At 49.3% G+C, this 17,584-nt stretch overlaps 2 protein-coding genes across 23 annotated transcripts in view; one reads left to right on the top strand and one right to left on the bottom strand.

Annotated features, from left to right (window-relative positions):
• Nucleotides 1–9,169, top strand: part of DIAPH1 (diaphanous related formin 1) — a gene marked incomplete at both ends in the record, with an annotated part of 118,676 nt that extends 109,507 nt beyond the window's left edge. Inside the window, 1 exon segment of the mRNA XM_080711298.1 lies at nucleotides 9,012–9,169. Coding sequence (XP_080567424.1) covers nucleotides 9,012–9,169 — 158 coding nt within the window.
• Nucleotides 9,170–14,610: 5,441 nt separating this feature from the next.
• The window catches only part of LOC308274983 (protocadherin gamma-C4), a gene marked incomplete at both ends in the record, with an annotated part of 798,148 nt that continues 795,174 nt past the window's right edge, over nucleotides 14,611–17,584 (bottom strand). For all 22 annotated transcript variants that reach the window (XM_080712992.1, XM_080712987.1, XM_080712983.1 and 19 more), the window contains one exon: nucleotides 14,611–14,837. In XM_080712992.1, the coding sequence (XP_080569118.1) occupies nucleotides 14,611–14,837 (227 nt within the window). The remainder of the gene's footprint in view (nucleotides 14,838–17,584) is intronic.

Below are 17,584 nucleotides of genomic sequence, written 5' to 3'. Positions count from 1 at the left end.
GCAGGACATAGGGATTTGAGGGGCAGTTATGTTTATGACCTACCGGCTAAAGTGTGCCTGAGGTCCTAAATTCAATCCAACACCACCCAAAAAAAAAAATTAACCTAAATACAACATCCCCAATTTTTTTAACCTAAATACAAAACTGTGTGTTAGATATATAGGCTGTAATACAAAGTAAAAATAAGTCAGAGTCTCTGCTTTCAAGTTCATGAGAAGACAGAACTAACATAGCAAATGTGAAATCCAACTGAGGGGAGGTGAGGCACCGGTGTCCTCAGATATAAGAGCACAGAGGAGTGTCTCACCTGAAGGATTGCCCTGCCTTTTCCTTGAGTGCAGTTAGCCTCAACTGCCTCCCCTCCCCACCTTCTGTGCAACCTCCTCTCCAAACCTGCAGAAGATTTAAGTGGGTTACACTGAGCTAGAGACTAAAAGAAAGCATGGAGCTAGGCAGACAACGATCCAGGCATTAGACTGGGCAAGAAGTAACAGATTCCTTTGAGGGAAGAATGTGGTGACCAAGAGACTAGTTCAACAGAAGGTGTAGCCAAGGCTGCCCTTATGTGAGTTCAACTTGCATGTGTCTAGTGAATGTCCTTTGGGCCAAAGAGTAATGGCTTCTTTTCCAGGCAGATGGGTGGGAGGTACAGAAAAATATATCATTTAAGATTCCTATTTCCGCCAGGTGTGGTGGTGCATGCTTGTAATCCCCATACTTGGGAAGCGGAGACAGGAGGATTGCGCAGGTTTGAAGCCAGCCTCGCTGGCTTAAGAGACCCTGTTTCCAAAATATAAAAAAATAGGTGTCTGGGAGTGTAGCCCAGAAGTAGAAGGGTTTCCAGGAACCCCAGTACCACCAAAAAAAATAAAAAATAAAAAAGATTCCTATTTCCAAAAGAGTAAAGCTGTGTTTTCTATTCACTGGCTGGTGTACCCTGTATAAGCTTTATTTTAAAGTTATTATAGCTGGGCGTGGTGACGCATGCTTGTAATCCCAGCATTCAGGAGGCTGAGACCAGAAGATCACAGTTCATGGACAGCTTCAGCTACTTAGTGAGCCCCTCCACAACTTAGTAAGACCCTGTCTCAAAATAAAAAATAGGGCAGGGGGTGTAGCTTGGAGGTCGAATGCCCCTGGGTTCCATTCCCAGACCTGCAAAAATAAATAAAGTTATTATAAAGAAAAGAGTTGTTTAGCCAGGCGTGGTGGCACACGCTTGTAATCCCAGCATTCAGGAGGCTGAGACTGGAAGATTGTGGTTCGCGGACAGCCTCAGCTATGTAGTGAGGCCCTCTGCAACTCAGTGAGACTCAGTTTCAAAATAAAGAATAAAAAATAAGGCAGGGGGTGTAGCTCAGAGGTCAAATTCCCCTGGGTTCCATCCCCAGACCTGCAAAATAAATAGATAGATAGATAGATGATAGATAGATAGATAGATAGATAGATAGATAGATAGATAGAGTAAATGAATAATTAATTAATTAAATGAGTTGTTTGGCTGGCTTTGGTCAGTGCTGAACTGTTAATACACCGATCTCTCTAGGGCCTACAGAACCTAATACAGCCTGGAAGAGGGAACTAAGGATCAGAGCATACCAGTCCACATAACTCAAGAGTCCTGGCCCAAATATCATAGATCACTATGAGTTTTATATATACTAGCTGACTTCCTATTTCTACATGTATTCTGAATATCCAGAGAGAAATTCCCTTGAGAGCTTTTCTGTATGACTAAACTCTTCCCTAAACTGAAGAATCCCTAGTTATAGCTCATCTACTTTATGGTATCCTCTGAACACAGGTTCTGTAAATGAGAGGAGAGATAGGTATCAAGGCTATAGAATTCTCTGGACTAGAACATTTAGTCTTTTTTTTTCTCCTCCTTGTGGTACTGGGGATAGAATCCAAGAGCATTCTAGCTCTAAGCTATACCTCTGCAATCTTCCCAGCCAGTTTTATTTTTTCAGGGTCTTGCTAGGTTGCTTGAGAGTCTTACTACTTGCTGAGGCTATCCTCAAATCTGCGATCTTCCTGTCTCAGCCTACCAAATACTAGGATCTCAAGTGTGCACCACGACACCTGATGAACATTTAGTCTATAAGGTAGGCATTTGGATAGGGTACAGATAGTAGGATAGGGGATCTGGCATTGTTTCTGACTCATTATATGAAGTGATGTGACATTGCATGAAGCATTAAGCCTAACCTTGCATCTCATTACACTGTCTTCCACAACCCTCTCGACTAAGGACTGGTTTGCATCAGACATTGGTGGGAATTCCCTTTTCAGCCTCTTCCTGTGGAACTATATTAGAATCCCAGATGCTTCCTGTATACAGGCAGCCAGACATCCGTGGCTTCCCTCTGCGAGGGAGGCCCCACTCTCCATTCCCTTCCAACTGGGAACTAGGACTCACAGGCAGAGGAAGCAGGCATTTTGTCAGAACCTAACATTTCAGTATAGGCCCTGAATTGGTGAAGTAATATCTCTCAGTACAAGAGGGACTAGCAAGAAACTTACACTAGAAAAGGACCATGAAAATGAGAATTACATAAGCCAGGCGTGGTGGCACACACTTGTAATCCCAGCATTTGGGAGGCTGAAATAGGAGGATCACAGTTCGAGGACAGCCTCAGCTACTTAGTGAGGCCCCTTGCAACTCAGTGAGACCCTGTTTCAAATAATAAAGAATAAAAAAGTAAGGCCGGGGGTGTCACTCAGAGGTAGAATGCCCCTGGATTCCATCCTCAGTATTGAAAAAAAAAAAAATGAAGGAGAGAAAGAAAGAAAATGAGAATTACATAGTTTTAAATGGTTCCAGCTAGAACCTTGTCTTTGAAGGGCTCTGAGTTTACAAGGCATACCTGAACATATGTAGGAGAAACTCTTAGAGGAGACATTTCTAGTTAATTTGGCAAGTTTTTTATTTTTATTTATTTATTTATTTATTTATTTTTGTGGTACTGGGGGTGGAACCCAGAGGCTTTCTACCTCTGGGCTATACTCCCAGACCTATTTTATATTTTATAAACAGGGTCTCACTAAGTTGCTGAGAGCTTCACTAAGTAGCTGAGGCTGGCTTCGAACCTGTGCGATCCTCCTGTCTACGCCTCCCAAGTGCTAGGATTATAAGCGTGCGCCACCACGCCCGGCAAGTTTTTTAAACTTTGGTGCCTTCTCATCATGTAAAGTGATATGGCCTCACATTAAATGTAAATTTCAAGATGTGAATGACACACACAAGACTAGGGTGGAAACAGAAGACCCCAAATAAAATCTAGCCCTGATGCCATCCTGTCACATTAAGCAAGTCACTTAACATTTCTGAGACTTGGTTTCCTTATGTAAAAATGAGCCCTTCCCAGTGCTGGCGTACTTGTATAGAGTTCAGTAGGATTACAAGGTAAAGAAGAGGGAGGCTGGAGCTAGAAGGCTCCAGGTCTGCAGGTCCCCTCTGGGGCTACTGGACTCAGCTGTTCATCCCTTGCTTGGCTCTCTAACTGTTTCTCCTGGCCAACTGCTGAGAGCCAAAAAACAGCAGCACTGTCGAGCATATCTGCCTCTCAGTCCTCGTTCCCATTGAGGCAGCTGTCCCTATTCAAAGACTAGCCTTTCCCCGAGAAGTTAAAGGAACGTCCCAGTCTTCCTGTCTCTGGAGACACGAGGGAGTGACCAGTATACAAAGACCCATTGAGTTGGAAGAGGAGAGCTACTATCATAGGGCTGGTTCATTAAAAGCAACATGTAAACTGCTATGATCTGTGGAGGACAAAGAACAATGGCTTGAGTGTCGAGAGGAAGAATCCATGTGATTGTGTTGTAGCTACTATTTCGGGCTCATGATTGAGTCAGCTTGTGGTTTTAATGACTCAACTCTATTTCCATGACTGAATTGTAGTCTTTTACACACAGACTATTTGCTTGCTCACTGGGAGGCAAGTCAAGGGAAGAAAGGAACTCATCTTTCTCTCCTTCTCTTTCCCTCTACCATTTCCCAGCTTCCCTGCAAGCTCCACATATACCAATAGAACTATAGTATTGGAAAGACTCTTAAAGACTTATGATTAGTATGTAACTGCTTATAATAGTGAATGGAATTAAGACCCAGATAAGATCTTGTCCTGGTCTACATAGCTGCCTGGTGATAGAGTCAGACCCATAGCCTACTTTTGTGATTCCAAGTCCAGAGCTATTTCCACTAAGCCTGCATGATTGTCCAGGAAATGACAGTGGCCCCTCCATATGGGTTAGAAATAGTCTTTCTTTTTTATGTATGTGTGTGTGGTACTGGGGCTTAAACCCGGGGGTATTCTACCTCTGAACTACACCTCAGCCCTTTTTTTAAATTTATTTTGAAACAGGGTCTCCCTAGGTTGTTGTCTTGCTGCATTGCTGAGGTTGTCCTAATCCTCCTGTCTCAGCCTCCCAGTCTGGGATTACAGGTGTGTACCACCATGCCCAGTTTAGAAATATTCTTTTATAAGGTCTAACAAAGAGAGTCTAGATGTGGTGAAATTTCTTCAGTGAGTTTTTCTGATGACTACCTATCTAGAGAAGCTTGATAAGAGTGCTCGTGTACTCCTGTTTATTCTCTCCCACCTTTGGTAAAAATAGGACAGGAGTTATAATGAGGAGAATTTAATACAATTATGAGTTATCTAGGATGGTAATGATTGTCCCATCTGTCCTAGTTTCCTCTTCCCTAAGGAAGCTAATTAACAGGAGCACTTCCTCTTTAGTAGTAGTTTCTATCCTGTGTTTTATAAAGATTCTTTTTTCCAAATCATTAACATTTTTCAATCTAACTCAACTATACTTCTAGTATTGTATGATTGTTTTGCTGGTATTTTTATCCTAGCCTACCCACAACTTACAGAAATCTAACCTCAGAGTGCTTTGACTAGTATATCAAAATTGCTCCTTTCCTCTACAGTCTGTAGAACTGTGCTCTTAGGAGTCAGTAATCCTCCCAGCTACCACCCAGTCAAAATACTGGCCTGGAGTGGGCACCATAGTGCATGCTTGCTTATAATCCCAGTCTTGGGAGGTTGAACAGGACCACCACAGGTCCAAGGTCAGCCTCAGCAACATAGGGAAACCTTGTTTAAAAATAAAAAGGTAGCCAGGCATGGTAGCACACACTCGTCATCCCAGCATTTGGGAGACTGAGACAGTAGGATTGCAATTTGTAGGTAGCCTCAGCCACGTAGTGAGGCTTTTTGAAACCTGGTGAGACCCTATTTCAAAATAAAGAAAAATAGGGCTGGGGTATATCTCAGAGGGAGAATGCCCCTGGGTTCAATTCCAAGTACTGCAAAAATTGAAAAATTAAAAAGGTTTAGGGGGTGTAACTCAAAGGTAGTAAAATACCCCTTGGTTCAATCTTCAGTACCACAAAATCAAAACTAAAAATTACCAGTCCCATTCTGTGGCTACTTTTCCGTTGTCTTAAAAGTATTCAAGTTCAGGAAAGGAGTGAGGCCAGTGTTTCTTCGAGTTCACACTGCTCAGCACAGCGGTGCAGTGGAAATAGTGGGATCCAGCATGCCAGGGTTTTGCTGGCTTTGTTGCTGGTTTCAACTGGAGCGTTCCCATCCCTGACCTCAGACCACATGATGGCCATCCCTGGTGTACCTACGCTCAGGGCTTAAAGGAAATTTGCTCTTCTCCCTCCTTGGCATCTGCTTTGGGTTCTTAGGAAAGCTGTAATGTATCCCCAGCTGCTTGAGTCTAGAAAAAGCCTGAAACACTGCTGTACTGGGTAATAATATAGGTATCTTCTTAGTTTAGAGGAAGAAGCCAAAGAAAGACGCAGCTTTTAAGACTTGCCACGCTGCAGGGCAGGGTGCACACACCTGTAATCCCAATACTTGGGGGGCTGATACAAGAGGATTATGGGTTAAAAACCAGTCTCAGCAACCTAGCAAAACCCTGTTTCAAAACAAAACAAAAAAACTAAAAAAGGGCTGGGAGTGTAACTCAGAGGTAGAATGTCCTTGAATTCAATCTCCTGTAGCCCCAACCCCTCCCACACATGCATAAACACATAAGACTTGCCACACTGAAAGCTGACTTCCTTCTCTGTTGTCCAGGGCAGGTGTCCCCAAAGGCCAGTGTTCTTTTTCCCAGAGTCCAGAGTCAGAAGTTACTTCAGCTAGTATACTAGACATATATTGGAGTCACATATACACAAATAGTTGAAGTATTTTCTCAACTGTTGGAAACTTAGTTCGAAGAAACAAGTGATATCATACTTTCGAACTATCACCTTTTTGGACATGAAAAGTCGGGTCCTCACCAGGCATGGCGCGGCGCAGGTTTGTGGGAGGCTGAGACAGGAGGATCACAGATTCGCAGCCAGTCTCAGCTGCTTAGTGAGGCCTCCGCAACTTAGTGAGACCCTTTTTCAAAATAAATAAAAAGATAAGATGGGGCTGGGGGTGCACATGCTTGGAGGTAGAATTCCCCTGGGTTCAATCCCCAAACCCACACAAAAAAAGTGGGGTCCTAGAGAAATACTTCAGAAAAGAGTGGAATCTAAGCAGATCTGAGGAAGACTTTACTGGTTAGAGGCTAAGAAGGAAGGTAGGAGGAGAAGCAGACATGTAGATGTCATAGTCACACTCGGGTGGGCTTCTTTCCCTCACCTTTTGGGTACTAAACCAGTAGTTTGTGTTCATAATCCAATGAGTGGCTTGGTGAAACTTCAGAGTCTAGGCCACACACCTCTGACCTGTAGCCAAATAAGCCCTTGTGGCTGCCAGGGTCTTCACTACTCTTTTTCCTCTTTGTAGATGACCCCTTTTGCCCCTGGGAAGAGGAGGAGGAGAAGGGGGAGGAGGAGGAGGAGGTCTATAAGTTGGTAACCTGTAGGCATGCTATACGCTCCCTGCCTGACCTGTGGGTAGTCTCTGCAGGTGTGAAACAAGGGCTCTGGGTCATGGCTCTGCAGCAAGACTGGTGAAAACTTGGTTCTTGTCCCAGTTTGGCTCCTACCTGCCTAGAGCTTTTTGCTGGCCCAGAAGAGGCACATGCTGTTCTCACTGGCTCCTCTGTAGTCTTCCTGCCTGCTTATGCCTGGTAGCGTCTCAGTCAGGCTTTCATCTGCTCCTGCTTATCTAAGGCTTCGGCACTGCTTTCTCTACTGCAGCTTTCCCTGGTACCCAGAAAGTCTTTTTTTTTTTTTTTTAACTTATCGAGCTCTAATTCACATACCTAAAATTCACCATTAAGTATACAAATCACTGTATTTTAATATAGTCCCAAAAATTGCAACCGTCACCCCTAATTCCAGAACATTTCATCATATCCTGTACCCACAAGTAGTCATTTTTTAACTGATAACATAAAATTATATGTCTTAGGGGGTACCTTTTTTTGCAGTGCTGGGGATGGAACCCAGGAGCACTATACCTCCAGATTACACCCCCGGCCCTATTCTTTATTTTGAAACAGGGTCTCGCTAAGTTGCAAAGGGCCTCACTATGTAGGCTGCAAATTTGCGATCCTCGTCCCGCCTCCCAAGCCTGGGATTACAAGCGTGCGCCACCACACCAGGCTTGCCTTGATATTTTGATACGTGTGCACATACTGTATGCTGTTCAAATCAAGGTGAGCATAGCTCTCTCTCCAGACATTATCATCTCTTTGTGGCAGCTCTCACTTCTGATTCTCCCCTCCCACGCCCTCTGGCTACCACCAGACCTTGGTTTGCTGGGTGGGCAGTTCCTAGGAATGGATCCATCACAAGTAGCCCTTTGTATCTCGTTCATTTTACTCCAAGCTGCTCTTTGTGCACATGCAGTCTCTGTGCTGCCTCTGGAGCACGAGAAGAGGCCTCAGAGAGCTGCCTTCCTGTGGAGGACCCTGGGGTCACGTAAGTCTGGATTCCATAAATGAATATGAGAATCTGGAGGACAGAGCCTCACAGTTGAACAGAAACTCATGGGTTGATTGGTTCTACCTTTACATGTGGGAGAGCAATCCAGCAGGCTGAGATGTCTTCATGAGGCTCCTGTCATGGCTGTCCTCCATCCCAGCTCTGCCTGCTCTCCTGTAACCTTTACCTCTCCCAACACACACTCACTCTCCACACCTCATAGGGCCCTTGCAGAGGTCAAGAGCCAGGCGTGCGGGCGTCGGTGGAGGGACGCGTGAGTGTGTGATGTGCATGTGGAGCATTAGTGGCTGTTGTTCCTCTCTTCGAGAGTCCTGTCAGCGGCCTGCTAAATTGCGGAGGGCCTACGTAGCTGAGGCTGTCCACGGAACCGCGATCCTCCGGTCTCAGCCTCCCAAATGCTGGGATTACAAGCATGTGCCACCATGCCCGGCTTAAAGGCTACCTTCTACTAGGAGTGTCTCTCCTGGGGTTGACCAAAATGTGTTTTGGTCTAGGAGCTTTCTGTTGACTGCTAAGAAAAAAAAAAAATAACAGTATGTTCTACGCTTTAGCCTACTTAATTCCAACAACATTATGACAAGAAAATGGACTTTAAATACTTTCCCTTTTTGTTGTTGTTGTTATGGTACTAGGGATTGAACCCAGGGGTATTTATTCCAAGGTATACCCCAGCCATATTTTATTTTATTTGGAAACTGGGTCCCCTAAATTGCTGAAGATGGCTTCAAAACTGCAATCCTCCTGTCTCAACCTTCCAAATATTGGGATTATAGGCAGGTACCATCACAACCAGTCTTTATCTCTCTTTATGTATTACAAAACCAATATTTAAACCTAGTTCTCTGTCTAGCTATATCCAAGTCTTTGTACCATTTTCACACATGGAAGCAAGGCAAGCCTCGCTCTTCTGTTGTTCCACACTGTTTTTTATTCTTTGCTACCCAATGATACATCCCACAGGTTGATCTCTGCCCCTCCTTCTTCAAAGTAACCAGGAAAAGGCAGCCGTGTTTGCATGGCTTCTGGCTGAACAGCTGCGGTAGAGTTTGAAAGAGAATTATGATGTATATGTTTTAGGGACAGGATCTCTCGTGTCTTTTCTTGCAGCCAACAGGAAGGCCGGGTGTGCAGTCACATCTCTGCTAGCTTCGGAGCTGACCAAAGATGATGCCATGACTGCTACTCCTGTCAAGGTGCCCAAGAAGAGCGAAGGAGTTCCCACAGTCCTTGAGGAAGCCAAGGAGTTAGTTGGTCGCGCAAGTTAAGCTGGCCACTCCTAAGTGGAGCCCAGACTGTCCTGCCCTGCAGCATGTGCCTAAGGGGTCTCAGAGATATTCCTCTGGGGCAGCCATTCCCACCACCCTGGCCCTGTTTTTCTCTCTGGCCTGCTGCTTTCTGAACGTCACCAACAGCTTCATCTGCCTGGAGGCCAGAAGGAAAGGGCAGTGTGGGGAGGCCTGAGCTCAACCCAGCCAGCCCGGCTGTTGTACTACCAAAGCAGGGCCGTGTTTTGCTGCCTTAACCTGTCTCCTGTTGTTACTCAGAGGGCCCTGTCTGCGATGAGGCCCAGCCTGCTTTCTCAGCCCAACTTTCTAGCGGGCCTTCCCCTAGTCAATCCTGCTGGGTTTGTGCTTTTCTTTTGTGGTTTCTCTGACCCTGAGAACAGCATGGGGCTTGTGAACCTTTGGGCTACATTCTTCTTTCCATTGCTGTCACCTCTGCTCTTCCTCCTGGCTATTGTTATTTATTACTAGTGCTGTGGCATTGGGAGCTGCTTCTGAGAAAACCAGGAGCAAGCCCCACCCTCAACCCCCCTTTCCTGGAACAGGCCTCCCCAAACAGAAGTTCTGGACCCCACTCTACTTGTTTGCCTGTGGTCCAGGCCTGAGCCTAAAGCAGGTAGCTGTGGCATAGGGACAGGATGGGGCCTGCCCCCACCCGCTGCCTTGCTTTACGCCCATGCCTTCAGCAGCACGTTGGTGCATCTCCTTTGGAGTATGGGCTGTTAGTGTGACCATCCCAACACCTCACCTGCTGTCTCCAAGGAAATAGGAGGTGGAGCCTCCTGGCTGAGAAATTGTTTTGCAAATGGATCTATTTTTATATGAAAATTTTTTTAAGAAAAATAATTCTTCCTTTCCCTTTCCCCTCCATGATATGAGAGGTAGGTTCAGAGCTCCTGGAGTTTCTCCCCACGGGCCTCAATTTTGAATGTGCCCCTAGTCCTTGGCCCCAGTCTCAAGACTTCTGGACCCCAAGGCCAAGGTATCTAGATCCTCCCTCAGCATTTGTTCTGAGGCAGGAGAAACCTGTGCTCTGGTTGGACTGGGCCAAGCCTAAGAGTTGCAGGAGCTCTTCAGTTACCATTTTTATGAACTTAACAAATTATCAAGCCAAATGTGTAGATGCTAACTGGACACTGGGAAGTAAGCACGCAGGTGGCTCTGCACACGGTTTGCCCTCGCTCCCTTCTGAACAGTGGGCAGACTGAACCTGTATGGTGGCCCCAACCTCAGGAAGCTCAGAATCTCTGGCATAGGGTGACACTTCTGCCCCCTTAGACCCTCTGAGCCTCCCACCCCAGCTAGGGAGAGAGCATTGCACTGTAAGGGCTTGGCCCAGAATTCTAGTTACTGCAAGGCAGAGCCTAGGAGAGTTGAGGGTAACAACAGGGGCCCTGTGGCCAGGTAGCAGAGTTGTGGTTGCTAGAGCTTGTGTCTAGAGGGGCAAAAGCAGCTCCTCTGAGCTATTCCAGGGAAGACTGGTGCAGGGGCTTGTTGTTCCAGAGTCACCTCCTCCCTTTGCTCGCTGACATCTAGGGTTTTGACCCTATCTTTTTTAATGTACTTTTGCTAAGATGCATTTAATAAAAAAAAAAAAAGTGTGGAAGGTACAAAATACAAACCTATTTCCCTTGCCTCTTGGGCTTCTGGGATATCATCACCTCCAGTTTGATGGGTTTGTTTCCAACTGTTAATAAAGCATTGAAAAAACACTGCCTTCCAGCCTCCTTTGTGAAGTTCTGAGCTGTTTCTTTTTCACAGTAGTTCAGGCTTCTCTACTCTCCTGTACCACACCCCAGCTGACCTGACAAATCAGTCAAAAACCTAAAGGTGCCCACACTGTGCTTGGGCGCAGGGTGAGAGATCATCCATACCTGGTGGCTTCTGCCTGGCCAGAGCTCACCTCAGGACCACTTCCATAAAGAAGTCAGGGAAACCTTGCATGGTGATGCACACCTGCAATTCTAGTATTTGAGAGGCTGAGACGGATTGCAGGTTGAGGCCATAGCCTAAGCAACCTAGTGAGGTCCTCATCCACTTAGAGAGATTCTATATCAAAATAAAGAGGGTTGGGAGTGTAGCTCAGAACTAAAAAAGACTGGGTTTACTCCCCTGTACCAAAAAAATAATAAAGGGCCCATTCCAGTTCCCTGGCTCTTCCATCTTACTGCTATTTAAACTTACTCCTAACTCTCCACTTCCCAGTGCCCCCAGATGTCACACAAACCAGTATTTTTTGGGAAACATCTGAGTCCTGGTTTCCCATTCCTATCACTTCCTCTCCTGGTAGCTAAATGCCACATTCCAAAGTAGAGGGGCTTAGGCAAGGCTGGAAACCCGAGCCTGTGCAGCAAAGGTCAGAAGCCCAACCAAGGTCAGGCTCCAGATGACTGGCCACTCAGAGCGCAGGTCAGGGCCACACAAAGAAGCCTAAGAACAACCTTGCCCAGGATAGAAGGGGAGGAGCCTGGAGAGGACCTCAGCCCCTTCAGAGCAGCCTCTGGAACTGGAAATAAACGCCTTTTAAATAGCCCCCCCATTTGGCCGGAGGTGTGGGGTGGGCTGCCTGCCTCCTCCCTTCCTTTCCCCAAGAGGCCAGCGTTTCTGGCTCAGGGCTGTATAGCCCCACATACCAATTAGGGGACCAACCACAGCTGCTCTCACGCTCTGCCTGTCTGCTGTCGTGCCTGGAATAGAACCCAGGCGCTCGGCACCCGCCCCTCCGCAGCCTGGCTTTAGAAACAAAACCTCCCAGCTCAGCAGCCGCGCGCACCACCCTTCCTCCCACGCAAGAAAGTCGCCTCCACTTGCTTTGGGGGAAAGGCTTGGTTTCCATGACAACAGACTTCAGGAGAAGCAAATCCTGCGGAGGAAGCCTGGATGGCCTCTGGCTCGGTCGTTGGGCGTGACCTCGCTGACCCTGCAGATAAACCCAGTGGGTTGGTCCTTCGGCCTCTCCTGGCTGCCCCTCGTCTGTCCTGCTCTCCTAAGGCTACCTAGCAACCTCGGAATCCTCGTGCAGGGAGGGGCAGGCGGAGGGGGAGGGGCGAGAGTGCCGAAGCCCCTGAGAAAGGGCGGCTGGTCCAGCCTTCCCTTTCACTCCGATTTGCTGTGGAGAGGGGAGCGGGATGGAAAACAGGGCGGGACTGCCTACTCGCCTTGAGGGGCTCACCTCCCACTCCCGTGGCGTTCCCGAACCTTTTGGCAGCTGGGGGAGGGGACGGAAAGGCGCCGGGAGAGGACATTTTGATGGGGGAGGGGCGGGGACTAGGCCTAAGCCCCGCACCCTCGGCTGCTGCCGCCCGCCCCGCCCGCGCCGCCTTGCCTTTTCTGCCTGGAGACTGGCGCGGAGAACCTCTGTGAACGCAGGCGCACTGCTGCACACCCATGCGCAAGACGTGCCGCACAACACTCCCACCCCCACAACGACCCGCACGCCGATGACACCAGCAGTTAGAGCCCACCACACGCAGGTTCTGAGGCACAAAGGTATTGCAAAAGCATGCACAGCCATATTGGACATACACACTCGGTAGACCACACCACGCACAGCAAACCAGAAACAGATCTGGGCGTTCGACGACCCAAAACCAAGATGCAATCGCCTCCCCTTTCCATTCTTCTTCCAGCATACACCTCGCTTCCACTTCGTCCACACATGCCAGGAGCGCCATCTCTTTAAAAAAACAGTCCACCTTTCAGAAGAAAGTTTTTATTATATTTTCGAAGAAAAAAAGCCATATAAATATTAGAGTATAAAACTTGCGTGAGATACTGGGAAGGGGGTGGGAGCTACGTGACTATGCGAAGAGAAGCGCTTATAGAAGGAGTCAGTACCAGGGAGGGGACACAGCACAAAACACAGCATGGGCCGCCGCGGGCAGCGCAAGGACAGATGGCTGTGCGCAACCCCCGCCCGCTGCCCGCTCGCAATCACGTAAAAGCACACCGCACTACACTATTGGCTATTCTACATCAGCGGGGGTGGGGTCTACACTACTTTACGGGCTGGGGAGGGGTTCTCTTGCAGCCCTGCTGGAGAACCAGACTGCAGGGGCAGAAGGGGGTGGTGGGCGGAGGAAGGTCTATGCACAAGGAGGCACTGGGGGACTTTAACCAGGCTCTGGCCACTAGAGGGCAGACTAGGGGCCTGGACAGTGGCCTTCAGAGAGAAAAAATGGCACCTGGTAAGGTGAAAGGGTCTAGGCTTAAGGATGCAGAGTCCCCGTGGAGAAGCCCTGTCTTGGGCTGAGACTTTCTATCCACTTAGTCCCTGATCTACTTCCTTACCTCCCAAGCTAGGGACCAAGAACAGCCCAGCCGGGCCTCACTTCCTGCTGGGGATTCACCGTCTCTTCCACCAGTGGCACCTCTGGAGTACCCAGCACCCACAGAGGTTCCTCGGACCTCTCCAGGGGACCTGAAACCCACTCAGGGCTTTCTTGGACTGAAATGCCCGTTTAAATCCTAGTAGCTCAGCCCAAAAGTGGGCTGCCTGGACTGAATCCTATATGTGAGGGTTGGGGGTCCAGCCTGGCGCTTGATTTATGGCTGGAATTCAGGGATCTGGCCAGTAACCTGGGGACATACAGAGCCTCCTGTAAGAGCCTGCTAACTGATGGGCCAAGCTTTGTCCATCCCTCCCCCCATTCATATACCCAGTCCCCTCCTTTATCTTACCACCCCTGACTCTCTCAGAACATGCAATGGGGTCTCTTATTTGAGGAGAGGTAGGGAAAGTTACAGCATGCATTTGGAACATTAAACAATGAAAAAGAAAACAATAAAGACTGGTCCCCAGGGCACTGGGAAGAGGCTTGATAGCAAAATGCCTTCCCTAAATCCAGCAAGCATCCGTACCATGGGGATGGTGGCAGTGCTCCCCCAAAACTTGAGCATTGGTCTCAGGCTTTAGAAGGTGAAAGGACTGGCACCAAACCATGCTTGGGGAAAAGACTGGGAACTGAAGGAGAGACCGAGAGGTCACGGTGCTCTTCCAGCTCTTTGTAATTGTGATCCTTCTTAGGTTACCTGGTACCTCGACTCCCCAACCACCTTACTCAAGAGGAGAACTTAGAAGGAGTGGGAGGGGATGGGCCTGATTGATTTGAAAGATGGAGGAGTTCAGCTGTAACTAAAGGGGGTGTGACAAATGGTTTGTGGTGTCTACACTAGCCCCACTACCCCCATGGGTATAGCAACTGATTGGATGGGGGTTCCCCGTAGAACTCCCTTTGCATATTCAACCCCTTGGGGGCAGGGGGGGTGTTGACTGGGCACTTGTTTCTGTTTCCCAAGGGGAGCATGGCCTTGGCCCCTGCTAGTATCCTGGGGGTGAGCCCTGAAGTTCTGAGGCCTGGGTACAGGTAAGGAGAAGCTGGGCTGGCTGGGGAGGGAGGCTGCCCTATGGCCCAGCCTCCATGTTACTTCTTCTCCTTCTTGCCTGACTTCTTCTTGTTTCCATTGCCACCTGCAGGGGCCTTGCCATCCCGCTTGCCAGCTGCATTGGTCAGTGTGGCGTTGCTGCCCGGGATGTAGACGTTCTGGCGGTAGTCGGGTACGTGCTGCAGTGTGAACTGGGGACCATAGCGGGCACTCAAGCCCATGGTGCCAGCGCCTCCTCCCAGGGTAGAGCTCCCATCAGCAGCTTCTGCAGAAACAGAGGAAGATCCTATCATCAGAGGTGGGGCAGTGACGCTCTTATACCACAAGCCACTGAATGCCCACTCAACACACCCTGGACTGACCATGCCGAGCACTGGGAACATAGTGGTCACCACGGTAATCTCTATTTTACTGTGATACTGAGCAAATCTACCCAAACTCCCTTGGCTGCCTCAATTGTCTGATCTGCAAAATGGGGCAATAACAGTATCTATCTCTTCTGGTTTTGGTGAAAGTTGAACAAGGAAAGGTGTGTAAAGCACCTGAGTAGGGAACATGCTCGCTAGGACTCCTCTAGGGCCAAGAGCCTTGCCTCAGCCTCTTCAAGGCAGCCTCTGGCTTCCACACTAGACAAGGTTGGTACATAATCCTCCAACCAGTGCCCTGCACAGAGCAGTGGTCCAGTGGGTCTGCTCCTGGGGTGGAGGGAGCTCTTCCAAAGCATCCATTTCTTGGTTGCATTTGACTCCCTATTTTGTCCAGACACTCTGTAGAGGTTTTGCATGTGTGGTCTCTTAACTTCAACACAACTCCCAGTGAGGCCCTGAGATCATCCTCACTTTGCAGATGAAGGAAGCAAGACTGAGAGGCCGGCTCCAGAAGGCGTGTTACAGTGGTCTCAGCCGCATGTACGCTGAGGGGATAGTTACTTCCCTCTACCACTGCCACCGGCTTGGACTTAGCCCTACTCTGAAGGCCAAGGAGGCGGGGAGAAAATAGGGCTGAGCCCTGCTCTGGGAGACCCCGAGATGGTCCTGGGGAGCAGACATCCGAGGTGCAGGGCACACAGAGGCTTGGCGTGTTACCTAAGTGACACCAGAGAGTGCTGCCAGCCCAGCTGCCCAATGTACAAAAGAAGGAATTAGGGCCCCTAGAAGAAGTGCATATTCTGGCCCTAGCTCAACATCACCTGAGAACTGGTTGAAAGTGCAGACTCTGAATCTACAGCATAACAAGGTCTCCAGGTGACTCGTGTGTACATTAAAGGCACAAGTACCTATCACAGGGTTGGAGCTACTGTTGTTTTGGTACTGGAGGTTGAATCGAGGGGTGCACACCCAGCCCTATTTTCTTTCTTTCCCTTCTTCTTCTTCTTCTTCTTCTTCTTCTTCTTCTTCTTCTTCTTCTTCTTCTTCTTCTTCTTCGTGTGTGTGTGTGTGTGTGTGTGTGTGTGTGTGTGGCATTGGGGTTGAACCCAGAGTCATTCTACCTCTCAGTTACCCCTCCCAGCCCTATTTTCTGTTTTGAAACAGGGTGTCACTAAGTTGTTGAGGCTCTTTACTAAGTGGCTGAGGCTGGCTGTGAACCTGTGATCCTCCTGTCTCAGCCTCCCAAGTACTGGAATTATAAGGGTGCACCACCATGACAGGTTTTATGAAGGTTAAATGGGACAGCATCATCTAGCTCTCGGGCTCTTGGTAAGCTCCCTTGGTGTTGGTCGCTGCCTCCCCAACCAGGCTGCCATCCCGGACTCTCCGCGGCTGGGTGGGGGGTGGAGAAGATGGCAGCTTGACTGGCTGGAGGGCGGCAGATCCTCGGCGGCTGGGAGGGAGTTAAAGCCGCAGGAAGCGCTAGCGGGAGCCCTCGGCCCCCACCTCAGGCCCTGGAAGCCGGCGGAGAGGGTGTCTAAAGCCGGAGAGGCTGAGTAATCCTGGGACAACAACCAGGGATTGAGAAACCCAGAGACAGGAAATATTTTTGATGCCGGGGAAGAACGGGGGGGGGGGGGGGGCTTAGGAGAGAAGAAAGAGCAGAGATGCGCCAGGGTCTGACCGCCGCTGCCCTACAGGGCAGGGTTTCTGCAGCCTCCATTTCAAGTCCCACTGCCCCGGAGCTGGAAGCCTCCTGGGGGCGGGGAGTGGGGCCTGGGTGGCAGAGAGCAGCTGCCCGCGAACTCCGCTCCTTCCCGCGCGGCTCCTCCCCGCCGGTTCCTTCTGCCCACGGTTCCTGGTTTTCCTTAATTAGCTCCGGGAGGAAGCCAGATCCTCAGCCGCCCGCCCCCTCCTCTCCTCTCCCCTCCCGCGCTAGCCGAGGATAACAGCCCCCCACCCTCACCCCCTCACGGAAGGAAGGGGGAAGGGCCGGGACCCCGCCGCAGAGAGCCAGGATTTCACAGTGATTTGGGAGATGGAGGGAAGACCAAAGAAAAGGGAGGGAGAGAGACAGAGAAAGAGAGAGGAGAGAGAGAGAGAGACAGGGAGAAGAGAGAGAGGGGAGAGAGAGAGAGAGAGAGAGAGAGAGAGAGAGAGAGAGAGAGAGAGAGAGAGAGAGAGAGATGTGTGTGTGTGTGTGTGTGTGTCAAGGGAGAGAGGAGAGAGGGAGAGAAGGGAGAGAGAGGAGAAACCAGAAGGGAGGCAGAACAGACAGATAAGCTCTTGGCTGACTGGAAGCCAGCCTTGCCCACGTCCTACCCTCACCCAAGATCTCTGAGAAGTACGGGGAATAGGTGAAAATGAGTAAGGCCTACGGCAGCCCAGAGTGGGTCCTTGCGATTAGGGCTGCGCATGCGTGACCAGGGGAGCGCGGAGGCTGGTGAGGCCGCAGTTGGGCTTGGTCAGCTCTGCCATCCAGGAGCCGTCTGTCATCTGGGCCAGGCCCTGGAGCCCCAGAGGCCAGTTCCCCATCTAGGAATCTGAGGGGAGGAAATTGGCTGGCCAGCTTTGACTTTCTATAGAATCAGCCCTTCAATGGCTTCTCCCTGAAGGTCCTGCGAGGCAAGGACCAGGATGTTCT

The sequence above is a fragment of the Muscardinus avellanarius genome (assembly GCF_963383645.1).
Source record: "Muscardinus avellanarius genome assembly, chromosome: 1".
NCBI classification, from domain to species: domain Eukaryota; kingdom Metazoa; phylum Chordata; class Mammalia; order Rodentia; family Gliridae; genus Muscardinus; species Muscardinus avellanarius.
The sequence above is the reverse complement of the archived record's forward strand: the minus strand, read 5'-3'. Positions and strand labels throughout refer to the sequence as shown.